This window comes from Penaeus japonicus, unplaced genomic scaffold (assembly GCF_977035675.1).
Source record: "Penaeus japonicus unplaced genomic scaffold, GWHDUDI00000001_assembly GWHDUDI00000034, whole genome shotgun sequence".
NCBI classification, from domain to species: Eukaryota; Metazoa; Arthropoda; class Malacostraca; order Decapoda; family Penaeidae; genus Penaeus; species Penaeus japonicus.
In genome coordinates this window covers 10,685,304-10,702,803 of record NW_028234436.1, presented here as the reverse complement: position 1 = coordinate 10,702,803, position 17,500 = coordinate 10,685,304, and the positions used below count along the sequence as shown (strand labels likewise).

Here is a 17,500-nt window from a genome sequence, read left to right as displayed (position 1 = left end):
TATATCTCTTACACAACAACATGATAAATAATATATAATGTCATTGACCATCCAGTAACATTCAGTTGCAATAAAGCATAGCAACGGTGTTTTATGCTTCCCTGCATTTCTTTGTTACATTATCTCCTAATCAGTTACGGAGACATTGCAGCATTATGCAATCAGTGGCATATAATGTTTGTTGCCAAGGTGTTAATACTGCTAAGGTGGTGTCTCACTCTCTTTCTCTCCTGCTCTGTCTCTGGCTCTCCCTGCCTCCCTCCCCCTCCCCCTCCCCCTTCTCTGTCTCATTCCCTCCTTCCTTCCCTTATTCATTCCCTTCCTCTTTCCCTGCAATATATTGTAAAGAGAAAAAAAAAAAAAAGTTCTAATTACCCCATTGTTCCTCCGCAGTGCGTAGCCTCACACCCCGAAACGCGGTCGCAGTTTCTCGCCGCACACATTCCACTGTACCTGTATCCATTCCTGCAAACCGTCAGCAAAACCCGGCCGTTTGAGTACCTCCGCCTGACGTCCCTGGGCGTAATAGGAGCCCTGGTGAAGGTAAGGGGGTGGAAGAAGACGCGGGTTTTGAGGAGTTTTGAATTTGAGCTAATGGGTGGTTTCCTTCTTTTTTCCCTTCTTCTTCTTCTTCTTCTTTTTTCCCTTCTTCTTCTTCTTTTTTCCCTTCTTCTTCTTCTTTTTCCCTTCTTCTTCTTCTTCTTTTTCCCCTTCTTTTTCTGCTTCTTCTTCTTCTTCTTCTTTTTCCCTTTTTCTTCTTCTTTTTTCCCTTTTTCTTCTTCCTCTTTTTTCACATCTTTTGTATACTGTTTTTTTTTTTTTTTTTTTTCTTTTTCTTTTTTTTTGTGACTTGTGATATTTTTGACTATCCATTTTCTCAAGACATGGCTACAGAGACCTCGTATTTTAAGCCAACCTGCAATTAATCCCTATTTCCCTCCCGCACCTTTCTCTCGCCGAAACAGACGGACGAGCAAGAGGTGATCAACTTCCTGCTCACGACGGAGATCATCCCCCTCTGCCTTAGGATCATGGAGTCGGGATCCGAGCTGAGCAAAACCGTCGCCACCTTCATCCTGCAAAAGATCTTGCTCGACGAGACTGGCCTCAACTACATATGTCAGGTCTGTTCAGTCTGAGGTGACCTTTTTCTTCGTTGTCTTTCCTTTTTTTTAAATTGAATATTTAGAGTTTTTTTGTTGTAGAAGTTGTATTGATTTTTTTTTCATGTTTTATTGGAAATGTGGTATTAGATTTGGAAAAAGGATATAGAAATTATAGTATCACATAACGAATGGGTTTGTGACTGTGACAGAATACTAGAGGAAAAAGAAAATCCCAATCTGTTGATTTAATTACAATTTTTATTGTTCTGCATGATCCTTCAGTGTTTCTTTTTCTAAATTGCAGACCTATGAACGCTTCTCCCATGTTGCAATGATCTTGGGCAAGATGGTCATTGCTTTGGCAAAAGAACAGTCCGCTCGTCTCTTAAAACACGTGATCCGCTGCTATTTAAGACTCTCAGATAATCCAAGGTAAGATTGAAACTTCTATTTTTTCTTCCATATATGGAAACACATATATGGATTGCCTTGGTGCAGTAATAAAGTATGCAACTGAGGACCAGTAGGGTCTCTTAGTGTAGTGGGTTCAAATCTTGTTATGGTCCAAAGTCAGGAGGGGCATCCACTCGGGGGAAACGCCTTCCACCGACCTCATGAAAGTACTTCAGAAGGAGGCACTGTCCTAGCCTTTGTGTGTGTGGGAGTTTCTGATGTAAAATCAGGCACCTCATGTACTCACATACATACCTTCATACTCTGTGTGGGTATATTATACTATATTTGTGGATAGACATATATAGTCATATCCCCGATTCCTCAGAGAGAACGGATAAGTATCCTCTTTATTTTAGGTTACTTTACATATTCGTTCTCTTGGTTATGCTCCCTTGACGGAATAGATGATTTCACTTCATATTCATTTTTGCTTCCTTATTTTATGCTCTAATTTTTATTAATTTTCATCGTTATAACGTTCATTTCTGCTTCTGTATTTCATGAATTATGTTACCATGATATAACCTTTCAGAGCAAGAGAAGCTTTGCGCCAGTGCCTGCCAGACCAACTGAAGGACCAGACCTTCGGTGCCTGCTTGAAGGATGACAAGTCGACCAAGCACTGGCTCCAGCAACTCCTGGCAAACCTCGAGTCCACCGCCGCAGCAGATCACCGAATTACACTTCCGCCCCTAGCCGCCCAGTGATGCCGTTTGGAAGGAGAGAGATCGGGACTCTGCGTCATGTGATGATTCTTCTAACTGCAGCAAGTGTGCGTTTCTATGTTGAGACTGCTCGTGTGGTGGTTACGACTAGACAAATATTTTTGGAGGCATAATTTTCGTATGTCTCTCATAGCCTGGACTGAGATGGCAGCAAGTCGTGATATTGTGAACTGTGCTTGGCGTGATCCGAGCACTTTGGATGGACGTTGTGCTTGTGGACTTTTGCCAAATGCAATTTTGTTTGTAAGGCTCATAAATGTGTGATTTTCCTTTGCTAGGCTGTTGAATAAGTTAATGAGGATCTCTCGCTTTGCATAGCAGAGGCTGTACTTATCAAACATAAGTGATCACTTTGCCATTGTGTAATAAAAATGTACAGTGGAGGTTATAGTTGTTCCGGGGTCAAGCCAGGAACAAGTTAGGGGTTATTTGTTTTCCTCCATGAGGCAGACAATTAAGATTGAAGGTTCTCTAATGTCAAGGGGAAGGATTAAGAGTCGTATTCAGGTGGTAATCAAAGCCAGTTATATTTACTGAAACACAGTGTTTTCGATGCTCTTTGCCCATATGGTAATTTTATTTTCTCTATTCTGCTCTGGATAAGATATGCCAAATCAAGTGATTTTTTAATGTGTTTGCTTAAATCAAGTGACTGAAAAGCTTGACAGGTGTGTATGAAAGACGTGACTCGCTGGAGCATCCTCGCACAAGACGTGCGTAACTGGTTCAGAAACAATTCCTGGATGTGGCCTTAAGAAATACTCTTCCTCGTTTGTACCTGCCAACTGAAGCCAAATTTTTGGGCTTTATATAATCACTTGACAGCTTGTTTTGATTACTGTATTGGAAAAGATGGTTGATGAACGTACCCTTTTTTGCTCCCAGAAACTCGATGCAGTGCCAGGCAATAACCAATCAGGAAATTACAGGATAATCCTCGCTGTAGAATTTGCAGTGCATTTAATCATTTATCAGGATGTTTGGGATAGTTTTGGGCTTAAAATTAGTAGTTCATAATGTTTGTACTTTTAAACGATTAAATAACTTTTTGATAGAATTTGCAGTTTAGTAAGAATTGGAGAAGAACGAATTAAACCAGTCATAGAATAGAAAACTGTCAAAATTCTAGTTTGTCAGTTTAACCAACGGACAACTTTTTTACATTCTTAATGGCTTTCATTTTTTTAGCTCCTGCTTGACATCATGCTTATTAAGATGGAAAGATATCTTCCCAACATTTTAACCATGTTTGGAACTTTGTCACGATATGAAAAAAAAAAAAAAAATGATGATAATAATCAGAACAGGGTAAGTGTCACATGCCAAGTCAAAACTGGGAATGAAATGAACCTTTATTGTTAAAAGGGGCTTTTATATGTAGTGTTGTACAGTTCATATTTAGAAAGTAATTTTCTGTGATTACATAGAGAAAGGTAACTATTTTTCAGTGTATATATATCATCAGTCGGACTCGGTGACTGACACTGCAGAGGCAATAGAGAGCACTAGTCTCGTATTTCTCTCAGATGCTTTAAAAAGAACAGGGAATGTAGGTAGCACGACCAAGTGTTACTCAGATTTTGAATTTTATGACAATTAAGGTAAAATTCAAATAGTATAATAATAGTGGACCAGTTATCGAATGATTTGCATGGAGAATGGCAACATTTATTATAATAACGAGGGTTGTTGACGTTCAATTCTTTATTACTCTTTAAACTACAGTGAAGACAGTCAAAAGTTTTCGTTTTCATTCTCTTTCTTTTTCAGATGACTTATTTTATTTTTTCAGTTTCTTTCTCTTGTATTCAGGAACTTCTGTAGTGTCACAGATAGTCAGTGTTGGAAAAAGCAATGTTCTGCAAACTGTGATTCATCTATTGTCTTGTATGCCTTAGGAATGCAGTATTTTACATTTGTTTCCTGAAAAGATTTTTAAACAATGAAGGTACTTCTGTATGAGCTGAGAAAATCCTTAGCTTAGTCTGATCAGCGAAAACCCTTATGATGATGATTATTATTATTATGATGATTGTTGTGGCCTGTTAATGCTGTACAAGTTTATCAAAATTATTCAAGTGTTCTTATTAACAATTTGACGATAGGATAAGAATTAGGATGTTATCTTGATTCTCGCTCAATCTTTTCTTTCTATTCCCCCCCCCTGCTTGTACCAACCCCTTTACCCCCCCTCACCCCTCACCATGTCAATCACATACCATCGTATCTTCAAACTGTTAAAAATGTGCATGCCCTGAAAATAAAACAAAACAAGAGGCATGAATTATGTTTCGGACTCGGACCATAGACTTAACGTTCAGAGTGCAGGATGTTACCCGCAAGTGCAAAAGATCAAGAGATTAGGGTAAGCAAGCAATCTCATGCCGTTGAATTTCAGATGCTCGGTGTTGTGTCTTGTTTCACTGTTCACGGGGATGATCTTCCAAAGTCAGTTTCAGAAATGAAGTATTCTCAGTTGAGTGGAACACGTGTTTATTTTTATTAACCTTGGGATTGGCTGGCAGAGGAAAAATGAATGGAACTTTTGAAATAATTTATCAATACATATACACATCTGTATCTACAACAATCTCTTTCTCACTTTTTTTTTTTATTATTATTATTTCTGTGTTTCTTTAGTTTCACCTTCCTTTTATTAAGATTTTTTTTTTTTTTTTTTTTTTTTTCCCCCAAGTTACTCCAACAATCAATACTCAAGATGTTGATAAAAAGGTCAACCAGAAAAAAACAAAAAGACATTGTCATTATAAATTATATTTCATACAAATACTCATGTTATATATCTTTTTAATATGAAATGAACACGAAAGAGACAAAGAGAAAAACATTACAATTTTTGAGTGAAGAAACCGTTGCAATGTCTTCGTACGTGATCAAGGCCTCCCTTTGAGATTCCTGTAGGCTAGCCAAGCGTCTATACCATGCATGATGCCGAGCACAAGACCCAATACCTGGAAAGGACAAATGCTGGTGTAAGTTGACAGGGAAGACAGGAGGAAGGATTGCTGAAAGGAGAAAAGGGAATGGAATAGTGATAAAGTACATGTACATGAGGGTATAAATGAGACAATAAGCACTAAATGATTTAATCAAAATACTTTATGTAATGTGTTTATCTATTCATTAGTGTTACATGTAATTCTGATGAGAAGCAATATGTATTAATCACATCTCTTGCACTGTGATTTATTCAGTCGCTTTTGTACTTTTCTCTACTCAAAAATAGAAGGGTAGTGCTTTACTTTAGTATAGTATGCAACATAAAGTGCACATTGTTTCACTATAAATGTGTGCTTCGAAAATCATCCATTGGATATTGAAAGATTTGTAAAAAATATAAACTATTTCATGACATAGGAGCCGAGGGTAGAAAATATATCTATAGGAGTTCCATAAGGTAATTTTAACAAATTTCAAAGTAATTACAATTTTTGAATACATCAGAGGATAATATTCTTTATTTCTTTTAAAGAGCAGTTACCTATTGAACACAAAATTATCAGAACGAGTTGCAAAACAAACCACCCATGAAATACAAGACTGATAACCCTCCTTACATAACAGGCGGTCATAGCTGGGTAGACCGTATAGTATGGCGTGATTCTGTACTGGGGCCAAAGCCAGGTCTGGACGGCCCAGGACAGGTGGGAGGACGACAGCAGGTACAGGATGCAAGCCAGGCTGTTGAAGATGGTCTCCTGCAATGAAATGGAAAATTGTAGACACATGCACACGCGCACACATAACTGCAAACTTTTTTTTTTTTTTTTTTTTTGCTTTCCCTTTTATTTTTGGTTTTCCTTTTTAAAAATTATATATATATTTACTTATTTTATTAATGCCTTAATGATTAATTGCTTAGTGACTGTACCTAATTACAATATACTTTCACAAATCATCCATCCATTTTCTCTCTCTCTCTTTATCTCTCTCACCCTTTCACTCTCACCTCTCTCTCTCACTCCCTTTATCCCCCCCCCCCTCTCTCTCTCTCACTTACTCTCCCACACACACACACATATACAAATTCTCTCTCTCTCTCTCTCTCACACACAAACTCTCAATTTAAATCTCACTCCACCCCCCCCCCTCTCTCTCTCTCTCTCTATCTATCTAAATCTCACTCCCTCCCTCCCCCCCTCTCTCTCTCTCTCTCTCTCTCTCTCCCTCAACTCACCAGAACCGAAGACCTAATGAGATTGAAGGAATTCGCCGATATGATGTAGCAGAAAGTAAGCAGGCTGACCATGAAGATGCAAGCAGAATTCGTAACGAGGAAGAAGTGAAAAGCTTCGCCGATATGTGAGACGTGAGACATTCCGTAGTCCAGGACCAAGAAGAGGCAGATCGCTGACAGAACCTGGGGATTGATCCGAAGTTGTGCTTTGGTGATTGTGTATGTATGTATTATATATGTATATATATATATATATATATATAGAGAGAGAGAGAGAGAGAGAGAGAGAAAAGAGAAAGAGAGAGAGAAAAAAGAGAAAGAGAAAGAGAGAGAGAGAAGAGAAAGAAAGAGAGAAAAGAAAGAGATAGAGATAAAACAAAGAAAGAGAGAGAGAGAAAAGAAAGAAAGAAAGAGAGAGAGAGAGAGAGAGAGAGAGAGAAAGAGAAAGAGAAAGAGAAAGAGAAAGAGAAAGAGAAAGAGAGAGAGAGAGAGTTAGAGAGTTGGGGATGGGAGTGGGGAGAGGGTGTGCGTGTGCGTGTGCGTGTGCGTGTGCGTGCCTGTTCTTGAGTATGCGTGTGCTTGTATGTGCGTATGTCTGTATGTATGGATGTACTTTTTTAAGGACTAACATTGTTTTAAATATAATCCCTCAAATCAGAAAATCTACTGCAGTTATATTGGCACGAATTCCTGTAATGACAGAACAGTACTAGCTCTAGCAGCAACACCATAGTAATAATAGTAGCAGTCATTATTGTAGTAATAATAGCAGGGGCAATGATAATAGAAATAATTGCAGCATAAGTAGTGAAAGCAATATGAAAGATAGTGAGGGAGTGTGTTCGTGTGCGTGTGCGTGTGCGTGTGCGTGTGCGTGTGCGTGTACGTGTACGTGTACCTGCACGTGTACGTGTACGTGTACGTGTACCTGCTTGTGTACGTGTACGTGTACCTGTACGTGTGCGTGTACCTGTACGTGTGCGTGTACCTGTACGTGTGCGTGTACCTGTACGTGTGCGTGTACCTGTACGTGTGCGTGTACCTGTACCTGTGCGTGTGCGTGTGCTTGCTCGCTTACATCAACAAACAAGAAAAACGACATACCAGTTCCATGATCTTGAGCCACCCAGCCTTAGTCCTGAGGAAGCCCAAGTTCACACAGGGGCAACACGTGCAACACATGCAATCAATACCGCCGTTGCCAGTCGAGCGGTAGGCCGATGGCTGGATAACGGTAGGCCTACCCGAACTCCATCCTACTGAAGGGCCCTGTTGCATCATCGTCCTGCAACAGGGGAGAGAGAGAAGGATCTTTGAGACTTAGTAGGGGGGTGGGGGTGGGGGTGGGGGTGGGGGTGGGGAAAATAACGATAATTTAAAGAGGTTTCAGTTTGTTGAAGTTTATGAGTATTTTTATGTAGAAAAGATGTGGAAATTAACGTGAGGTTGATATGAAAATAAATATATATATATATATATATATATATATATATATATATATATATATATATATATATATATACACACACACATCATTATGATGGAGAAAAATGGAAAAAAATCACCTAGGGAGAGTTTGAGAAATGGTATACTTGTAAATGGATAATATGGCAATATAGGCCTATGTTCATTTAGTGTCAATTATGAAATTTTGTAAATACACGATTCCGAAGATTTAATAAGGAAATATATAGAGAATCTCACATTGTAAAAGTATTCAATCAGACATTTTTCAACTTGATAAAATATTTTCCCGAAAAAAAATATATTAACATTTAACTGATATATGAAATAGAATGTAAACTTTGAGAACATTTTTTTAATATGTATCCAACTAACACGGCAAATTCTATGTGAGAGAGAGTGAGATAAAGAGAGAGAGAGAGACAGACAGAGGCAGACAGACAGACAGAGAGAGACAGAGGCAGACAGAGAAAGAGAGAGAAAGAAAGAGTGTCGTACACAAACATCCAGAAATCCCAGAGCACCCTTCAGACCCGTGTGTACCATCAAAAATAAACAAGAGTACCATTCTAACAAGTCTTCTAGAATGATAAAGAAAGAAGAGATAAGTATGTTTGCGTATCAACGAACAAGAAAAAAAAAACATTAATCAAAATCCTACTGAATCGGTAATTATCACTGATAAAAGATATTATTCATGTGCTTGCATATTTATATACGCGTGTGATCGCATATTTCTTTAACGTTACTTACAATTTATCAAAAATCTTTATGCATCCATGCGACGCGCAAAGACACACACATCATAACAAACACAAGATATAAACAAAGAAAACCTTCCGTCAGACAAGGAAATTGGTGCAAAAATGTCATATCTAAACATAGGTTCTCTGCTTCTCAAGAATCAACGTGACTTGTCAAAGGAATGCGCGTAGGAATACATGGTTCTGAAATTCATGACAATTATCACCTTTTGTCATTCACGAAGAGATGTTTCTCCGTTCAGTCTTCGGTGAATTTCGTGTAAGATGTATGTTAAAGGGAAAGAAACATACGTGAAAAAATATTAAGATCGATGGAAAGAGAGAGAAAGAAAAATATATATCCAGAAGCGCCATGTTTTTTTTTTGTTTGTTTGTTTGTTTGTTTGCTTGTCTTTTGATAACTCGCCATGATTACCTTTTGGCAATACTTATTCTCTATCAAATAATCACAGAAATCACACCACACAAAACCTGCCTCGTTGTTAGCGAGTATCGTTGATCGTCGGTCGGCTTGGCACCGTGGCACCGCGGGCACTGGAGGTGGGGTGTGTCTGTGTGCCCGTGCCACCTCCACTACCGGTAGTGGAGGTGGCACGGTTTATTTTGGGCACCGGGATACCCACCCAGTACTGTCAGGTTTTGTTGGTGACACGTAAGGGTGTGGTTAGTCTGGTAGCTTGTTCGTGCAGGTTAAGATGGGTACGCGTGGTTCCTATGATTATGGACTGCTGTTTGGATCACCTGATCTTCACTTTTTTTCTTCTTTTTGACATTTCGTTTTTTTTAATCGTTTTGATCTTACGGAAAAATAGAATTGTAAGTGGAACGTCTCTTTTTCAGACAAATGTATCTCACGAAGTGCATGTCTTGGACAGTTGAAAAAGCCGTACTTTGATTTTTTTTTCTTTCAGACATTCAGTTCGTATTTTGACTGACTTCATAATCATCGCTCAAGTTAAACATTAATGTCACTATCAACGAAACCATAAAAACAAAGCACATAATTATTCATTAAACAATACAACATTAAAAAAAAAAACATACACAAACAAAATGTGACAGAGATAAAAACATAAGCACTTTTTCTACGCAACAGTCGCTTCTTCTTTTCAAATAGCACATTTTGACAAGACGTTAAAAATAGGTGTGACCAATTCAAAATTAAATTCAGAGGTGACATGGCAACTCTTCATGGCGGGGGGTCTGGCGGCGAGAAACCACGTGCGTTTTTGTTTACTTACCGGGCCGGAAATTGCTTGTGTGTTTGTTGGTGGGAGAGAGAGAGGAGAGAAAGAGATGGGAGGGAGAGAGGAGAGAAAGAGATGGGAGGGAGAGAGGAGAGAAAGAGATGGGAGGGAGAGAGGAGAGAAAGAGATGGGAGAGAGAGAGGAGAGAAAGAGGAGAGAAGGAGATGGGAGAGAGAGGAGAGAAAGAGATGGGAGAGAAAGAGATGGGAGAGAGAGAGGAGAGAAAGAGATGGGAGAGAGAGAGGAGAGAAAGAGATGGGAGAGAGAGAGGAGAGAAAGAGGAGAGAAGGAGATGGGAGAGAGAGGAGAGAAAGACAGAGATGGGAGAGAGAGAGGAGAGAAAAAAAGAGAGAGAGAGAAAGATGGGAGAGAGAGAAGAGAGAAAGAGATGGGAGGGAGAGGGGAGAGAAAGAGATGGGCGGGAGAGAGAGGGGAGAAGAGAGGGGAGGGAGAGAGGAGAGAAAGAGATGGGAGGGAGAGAGAGAGAGAGGAGAGAGAGAGAGAGGAGAGAGAGAAGAGAGAAAGAGATGGGAGAGAGAGAGGAGAGAAAGAGATGGGAGAGAGAGAGGAGAGAAAGAGATGGGAGAGAGAGAGGAGAGAAAGAGATGGGAGAGAGAGAGGAGAGAAAGAGATGGGAGAGAGAGAAGAGAGAAAGAGATGGGAGAGAGAGAGGAGAGAAAGAGATGGGAGAGAGAGGAGAGAAAGAGAGAGAGGAGAGAAAGAGAGAGAGGAGAGAAAGAGATGGGAGAGAGAGAGGAGAGAAAGAGATGGGAGAGAGAGAGGAGAGAAAGAGATGGGAGAGAGAGAGGAGAGAAAGAGATGGGAGAGAGAGAGGAGAGAGAGAGAGGAGAGAAAGAGATGGGAGAGAGAGAGGAGAGAAAGAGATGGGAGAGAGAGAGGAGAGAAAGAGATGGGAGAGAGAGAGGAGAGAGAGATGGGAGAGAGAGAGGAGAGAGAGAGAGAGAGAGAGGAGAGAAAGAGATGGGAGAGAGAGAGGAGAGAAAGAGATGGGAGAGAGAGAGGAGAGAGAGAGAGGAGAGAAAGAGATGGGAGAGAGAGAGGAGAGAAAGAGATGGGAGGGAGAGATGGGAGAGAGAGAGGAGAGAAAGAGATGGGAGAGAGAGAGGAGAGAAAGAGATGGGAGAGAGAGAGGAGAGAAAGAGATGGGAGAGAGAGAGGAGAGAAAGAGATGGGAGAGAGAGAGGAGAGAAAGAGATGGGAGAGAGAGAGGAGAGAAAGAGATGGGAGAGAGAGAGGAGAGAAAGAGATGGGAGAGAGAGGAGAGAGAGAGAGGAGAGAGAGAGAGGGGAGAGAGAGAGGAGAGAAAGAGATGGGAGAGAGAGAGGAGAGAAAGAGATGGGAGAGAGAGAGGAGAGAAAGAGATGGGAGAGAGAGAGGAGAGAAATCTCAGGTCATGCTCGCTTCCCCCGCGCAGGGCTCTCTCGCGCGCTCCCGCGCATGTCAGACGCGCTCGCTGCTCGCCCTCGATGTTATATCGCTCTCGGCTCTCCCTCGCATGTCGTCTCTCTCGGCTTCGTCCGCCCCGCGCATGTTCGACTCGCGCGTCGTCCCTCTCATTCGCTCTCTCACTTCGCTCACATCTCAGTTCGCGCTCTCTCTGCTCGCCTCTCCATCTCAGCTTCTCTCTCTCGTCTCCCTCTCAGTGGCTCTCGCTTCTTCTCTCCCTAGCCGCTCTCCCTCTCATTGCCTCGCTCTCTCTGTCTCTCCCCTCTCGTGCGCTCTCCTCTTATCTCTCCCTCTCATTTCTCCTCTCTCGTCTTCCTCCCTCTCATTTCTCTCTCTCTTTCTCGTCACCTCTCATTCTTTCTCTCTGCTCTCCCTCTTCCTCTCTCCCTCTCATCTTCTCTCTCTCTTCCTCTCACTCTCATTGCGCGTCTTCTCTTCTCTCCCCTCGCATTTCTCTCTCTCTCTTCTCTCTCCCTCTCATTTCATCTCTCTCTTCTCTCCCTCTCCATTTCTCTGCTCTCAATTCTCGCTGCGTCCACTTCCCTCTCATTACTCTCGCACTTCTCTCCCTCTCTTCTCTCCCTCTCATTTCCTCTACCTCTGCTCTCATCTCTCTCCATTTCTCTCTCTCCTCTCTCTCTCCCTCTCTTCTTTTCCTCCTCTCTCTCTCTCCCTCTCGTCTCTCTCTCGCTTCTCTCCCTCTCATTTCTCTCTCCTCTCTCTCCCTCTCATTTCTCTCTCTCGTTCTCGCCCTCTCATTTCTCTCTCTCTTCTCTCCCCTCATTTCTCTCTCTCTTCTCTCCCTCTCATTTCTCCTCTCTTCTCTCCCTCACATAATTCTCTCTCTCTCCCTCATTCTCTCTCTCTTCTCTCCCTCATTCTCTCTCTCTTCTCTCCCTCATTCTCTCTCTCTTCTCTCCCTCATTCTCTCTCTCTTCTCTCCCTCATTCTCTCTCTCTTCTCTCCCTCATTCTCTCTCTCTTCTCTCCCTCATTCTCTCTCTCTTCTCTCCCTCATTCTCTCTCTCTTCTCTCTCTCTCTTCTCTCTCTCTCTTCTCTCCCTCTTCTCTCTCTCGGCGCCCCCTCCTCAGGGCTCGTCGCGATTCGCTCCCCTCGTTGCTCTCATTTCTCCTTCTGCTCTCCCTCGCATTTCTCTCTCTCTTCCTCCTCTTCTCTCCTATCTCTGCTCGCCTTCTCATTTCTCGCTCTCTTCTCTCCCGCTCATTTCTCTCTCTCTTCTCGCCCTCTCATTTCTCTCGCTCTTCTCCTCCCTCTCATTTGCTCTCTTCTCTCTCTCTCTCTCCCTCTCATTGTCTGCTCTCTTCTCGCCCTCCGCCATTCTCCCTCTCATTTGCTCTCGTTCTTTTTCGTCATTTCAGCTCTCTCTTCATCTTCTCTCTCTTCTCCCTCTCATTTCTCTCTCTCTTCTCTCCCCGCATTTCTCTCTCGCGTCGCGTCCCCTCTCCTTTCGCTTCTCTCTTCTCTCCCGCGCATTTCCTCTCTGCGCTTCTCTCCCTCTCATTCTCTCGCTCTTCTCTCCCTCTCATTTCTCTCGCTCTTCTCTCCCTCTCATTTCTATTCTCTGCAGTAGACTCTCTTCTCTCCCTCTCATTTCCATCTCTCTCTCTCCTTCTCTCCCTCTCATTTCTACTCTCTCATTCTCTCCCTCTCATTTCTCTTCTCGCCTTCTCTCCCTCTCCTTTCTCGCTGCTCTCTTCTCTCCCTCTCATTTCTCTCTTCTCTTCATCGCTCCCTCTCATTTCTCTCTCGTTCTCTCTTCCTCTCCCTCTCATTTCTCTCTCTCTTCTCTCCCTCCTCATTTCTTGCTCGCTTCTCTCCCTGTCGCATTTCTCACCCTCTCATTTCCTTCTCCTCGTCTCTCCCTCTCATTTCTGTGAGCTTCTCTCTTCTCTCTCTCGCCCTCTCATTTTCTTTCTCTAATTTCTCTCTCTCTTGCTCTCCCTCTCATTGTCGCTCTCGCTCTTCTCTCCCTCTCATTCGTTCCGTCGCGTCTCTCTCTCATCTCTCCCTCTCCATTTCTTTCCTCTCTTCTCTCCCTCTCAGTTTCTCTCTGCTCTCCTTCTCCCCCTCCCGCTCATTTCTCTCTCTCTTCGGCTCCCTCCTCATTTCTCTCTCTCTTCGCTCCCTCTCATTTCTCTGCTCTCTTCTCTCCCTTCTCATTCTCTCTTCCGATTTCTCTCGTCTCGCTCTCTCGTATCGCTCTCCCTCTCATTTCTCTACTCTCTTTCTCTCCACTCTCATTTTCGCTCTGCTCATCTCCTCCCTCTGCAGTGCGTTCGTCTACTCGCTGTCTCTCCCCTCTCATTTATCTCTCTCTCTTCTCTCCCTCCTCTCTTTCTCTCTCTTCTTTCCCTCTCTCTCATTTCTCTCTCTCTTCCTCTCCCCTCGCATTTCTCTGCTCCTCTTCTCCTCCCTCTCAATTTCCTCTCTCCTCACTCACTCCCCCCAATTTCTTTCTCATCTTCTCTCCATCTCTCGTCTCTCCTCTGCTCATTTCTCTCTCTCTTCTCTCCCTTCATTTCTTTTCTCTCATGTTGCTCTCTCTCTTCTGCTCCCTCTCATATATCTCTCGCTCTTCTTCTCTCCCCTCGCTAAATTTCGCTCTCTTCCTCTCTCCCCCTCTTCCCTTTCTCTCTTCTCTCCCTTTTCTCTTTCTCTCTTCTCTCCCTTTTCTCTTTCTCTCTTCTCTCCCTTTTCTCTTTCTCTCTTCTCTTCCCCTTCTCATTTTTCGCTCTCTCGCTCAGTTCTCTCTCTCTTCGTCTCCCTCTCATTTCTTTCTCTCTCTTATCTCTCCCTCTCATGTTCTCTCTCTCTCTCTCTCTCTCTTGCTCTCTCCCTCTCAGTTCTCTCTCTCGTCCGCTTCTCCCCGCTCATTCCATCTCTCTTCTCCCTTCGCATTTCTCTCTCTCTGCTCTCCACTTCCCTCTCATTTCTCTCTCTCTTCTCTCCCCTCGATTGCTCTTCTCTCTCCTTCCTTCTCAATTTCGCTCGCATTCGTCTCGCCCTCTCATTTCTACTCTCTCTTCGCTCCCTCTCATTTCTCTCTCATCTTCTCTCCCCTCTCATTTCTCTCTCTCTTCTCTCCCTCTCATTTCTCTCGCGCTGCTCTCCCCTCATCTCATATCTTCGCTCTCCTCTCTTGGCTCTGCGTCTCATTTCTCTCCGCTCATTCTCTCCTCCTCATTTCTCAACTCCTCTTCTCTCCCTCTCATTTCTCTCCTCTCTGCTCTCCCTCAATTCTTCATTTCTCTACGCTCTTCTCTCCCTCTCCATTTCTCTCTCGCTTCCGCTCTGCCCTCTCATTTCCTTTCTCTCTTCTCTCCCTCTCATTTCCTTGCTCTCTCTTCTTCGCCCTCTCATTGGCTCTTTCTCTCTTCCTCTCCCTCTCATTTCTTCTCTCTTCTCTCCACTCCCTCATTTCTCTCTTCTCTTCATCTCCCTCTCATTTTCTCTCGCCTCTTCTCCTCCCTCTCAGTTCTCTCTGCTCTTCGCTCCCTCTCATTCTCTCTCTCTTCTTCTCGCCTCTCATTTCTCGCTCTCTTCTCCTCCCTGGTCATTGCTTTCCTCTTCTTCTCCCTCTCCTCTTCCCCCCCCCCCCCCCACCCCCCCCCCCCCCCCCCCCCACCCCCCCCCCCCCCCCTCCCCCCCCCCCCCCCCACCCCCCCCCCCCCCCCACCCCCCCCCCCCCCCACCCCCCCCCCCCCCCACCCCCCCCCCCCCCCACCCCCCCCCCCCCCCCACCCCCCCCCCCCCCCACCCCCCCCCCCCCCCCAAGATGGGTACGCGTGGTTCCTATGATTATGGACTGCTGTTTGGATCACCTGATCTTCACTTTTTTTCTTCTTTTTGACATTTCGTTTTTTTTAATCGTTTTGATCTTACGGAAAAATAGAATTGTAAGTGGAACGTCTCTTTTTCAGATAAATGTATCTCACGAAGTGCATGTTTTGGACAGTTGAAAAAGCCGTACTTTGATTTTTTTTTTCTTTCAGACATTCAGTTCGTATTTTGACTGACTTCATAATCATCGCTCAAGTTAAACATTAATGTCACTATTAACGAAACCATTAAAACAAAGCACATAATTATTCATTAAACAATACAACATTTAAAAAAAAACATAAGCACTTTTTCTACGCAACAGTCGCTTCTTCTTTTCAAATAGCGCTGTGATTTTGACAAGACGTTAAAAATAGGTGTGACCAATTCAAAATTAAATTCAGAGGTGACATGGCAACTCTTCATGGCGGGGGGTCTGGGGGCGAGAAACCACGTGCGTTTTTGTTTACTTACCGGGCCGGAAATTGCTTGTGTGTTTGTTGGTGGGAGAGAGAGAGAAAGAAAAATATATATCCAGAAGCGCCATGTTTTTTTTTTGTTTGTTTGTTTGTTTGTTTGCTTGTCTTTTGATAACTCGCCATGATTACCTTTTGGCAATACTTATTCTCTATCAAATAATCACAGAAATCACACCACACAAAACCTGCCTCGTTGTTAGCGAGTATCGTTGGTCGTCGGTCGGCTTGGCACCGTGGCACCGCGGGCACTGGAGGTGGGGTGTGTCTGTGTGCCCGTGCCACCTCCACTACCGGTAGTGGAGGTGGCACGGTTTATTTTGGGCACCGGGATACCCACCCAGTACTGTCAGGTTTTGTTGGTGACACGCAAGGGTGTGGTTAGTCTGGTAGCTTGTTCGTGCAGGTTAAGATGGGTACGCGTGGTTCCTATGATTATGGACTGCTGTTTGGATCACCTGATCTTCACTTTTTTTCTTCTTCTTCTTTTTGACATTTCGTTTTTTTTAATCGTTTTGATCTTACGGAAAAATAGAATTGTAAGTGGAACGTCTCTTTTTCAGATAAATGTATCTCACGAAGTGCATGTTTTGGACAGTTGAAAAAGCCGTACTTTGATTTTTTTTTTCTTTCAGACATTCAGTTCGTATTTTGACTGACTTCATAATCATCGCTCAAGTTAAACATTAATGTCACTATTAACGAAACCATTAAAACAAAGCACATAATTATTCATTAAACAATACAACATTTAAAAAAAAACATAAGCACTTTTTCTACGCAACAGTCGCTTCTTCTTTTCAAATAGCGCTGTGATTTTGACAAGACGTTAAAAATAGGTGTGACCAATTCAAAATTAAATTCAGAGGTGACATGGCAACTCTTCATGGCGGGGGGTCTGGGGGCGAGAAACCACGTGCGTTTTTGTTTACTTACCGGGCCGGAAATTGCTTGTGTGTTTGTTGGTGGGAGAGAGAGAGAGAAAATGATGATTGTATAGCATATTTACATACATTAATATACAATCAAATATACAAACATGACATGACACATATATATCACATCTAGCAAGCGAGGCAATCCTAATACCCCTCTTAAGGCCCAGCGAAACAGGTCGGTAAAAAAATATTATCTAAAAAAAAGGTTTTCAATATTTTTTCCTCTACTCTCTGATGGTATATCAAACGTAGAACTCTTTAGTTTATGACGTCATGACATCATGACGTCATGAAGTAAAAGAAGTATCGTAAATTGTAACTTTCTTTATAGAGGCACCAATTTTGCATGCATGGTAGTAGGTGGAGAAGATATGAACATAAACACATTTTTGCTAAATTCGTTACATATAGTCCGTGAGATACCGCTGTCGCAGTTTTATGTAAATAATGACGTCACATATTTAAAATGAAATAACGCTCCCGAACCGTTGTTTTTCAATATTTCTAAAAGCCCAACATGAAAATGTAGATACACCCAAAATGTATAAGAATGGTGATTTTCATTGAGATTCCTGAAGTTTTCTGTGCACAACTACACACGGAAGTTATTTTTTGATGTTCTGATATAAATGGATTTAAAAGATTGGCGTGATACATCTATGGTAAATATCGCACGATTCGATTTATTTTCAGACATATGTACAACAAGTATGTACTACACACATATGTAATATTTACTGTAATGGTAGAATTAATAAAAAAAAAAATTTATCTCTATTTCTAGTACGGACAAGAGGATACTGGCATAGGTAACTGAAA

The 17,500-nt window shown here is 42.5% G+C and overlaps 2 protein-coding genes across 3 annotated transcripts in view; one reads left to right on the top strand and one right to left on the bottom strand.

The window, feature by feature from the left end:
* Rcd-1 (Required for cell differentiation 1) overlaps positions 1-4,773 on the top strand; it is a 12,237-nt gene extending 7,464 nt beyond the window's left edge. The window contains exons 4-7 of the mRNA XM_086530777.1: positions 394-543; positions 966-1,124; positions 1,411-1,538; positions 2,095-4,773. Of these exons, the coding sequence (XP_086386903.1) occupies positions 394-543; positions 966-1,124; positions 1,411-1,538; positions 2,095-2,269 (612 nt within the window). The 3' untranslated portion in view covers positions 2,270-4,773. The remainder of the gene's footprint in view (positions 1-393; positions 544-965; positions 1,125-1,410; positions 1,539-2,094) is intronic.
* A 271-nt stretch (positions 4,774-5,044) lies between these two features.
* On the bottom strand, positions 5,045-16,044 carry sing (MARVEL domain-containing protein sing). Of its 2 annotated transcripts, none has more exons than XM_086530778.1 (5): positions 15,936-16,044; positions 7,590-7,770; positions 6,486-6,668; positions 5,866-6,006; positions 5,045-5,259 (listed from the first exon to the last, which is right to left on the bottom strand). In XM_086530778.1, the coding sequence occupies exons 2-5, from the start codon at positions 7,764-7,766 to the stop codon at positions 5,182-5,184; spliced, it is 579 nt and encodes a 192-aa protein (XP_086386904.1). In that variant the 5' UTR covers positions 7,767-7,770; positions 15,936-16,044; the 3' UTR covers positions 5,045-5,181. The 2 variants fall into 2 exon arrangements, with proteins under 2 accessions (XP_086386904.1, XP_086386905.1); XM_086530779.1 differs by lacking the exon at positions 15,936-16,044 and adding an exon at positions 9,189-9,330.
* Between the last annotated feature and the right edge of the window lie 1,456 nt (positions 16,045-17,500).

Coding starts and splice junctions, on each gene's coding strand:
- sing (XM_086530778.1), bottom strand. CDS start 7,766: ATGATGCAACAGGGCCCTTCAGTAGGATGGAGTTCGGGTAGGCCTACC. Junction 6,669..7,589: donor GGCTCAAGATCATGGAACTG/GTATGTCGTTTT, acceptor ATCAATCCCCAG/GTTCTGTCAGCGATCTGCCT. Junction 5,260..5,865: donor CAGCTATGACCGCCTGTTAT/GTAAGGAGGGTT, acceptor TGTCCTTTCCAG/GTATTGGGTCTTGTGCTCGG.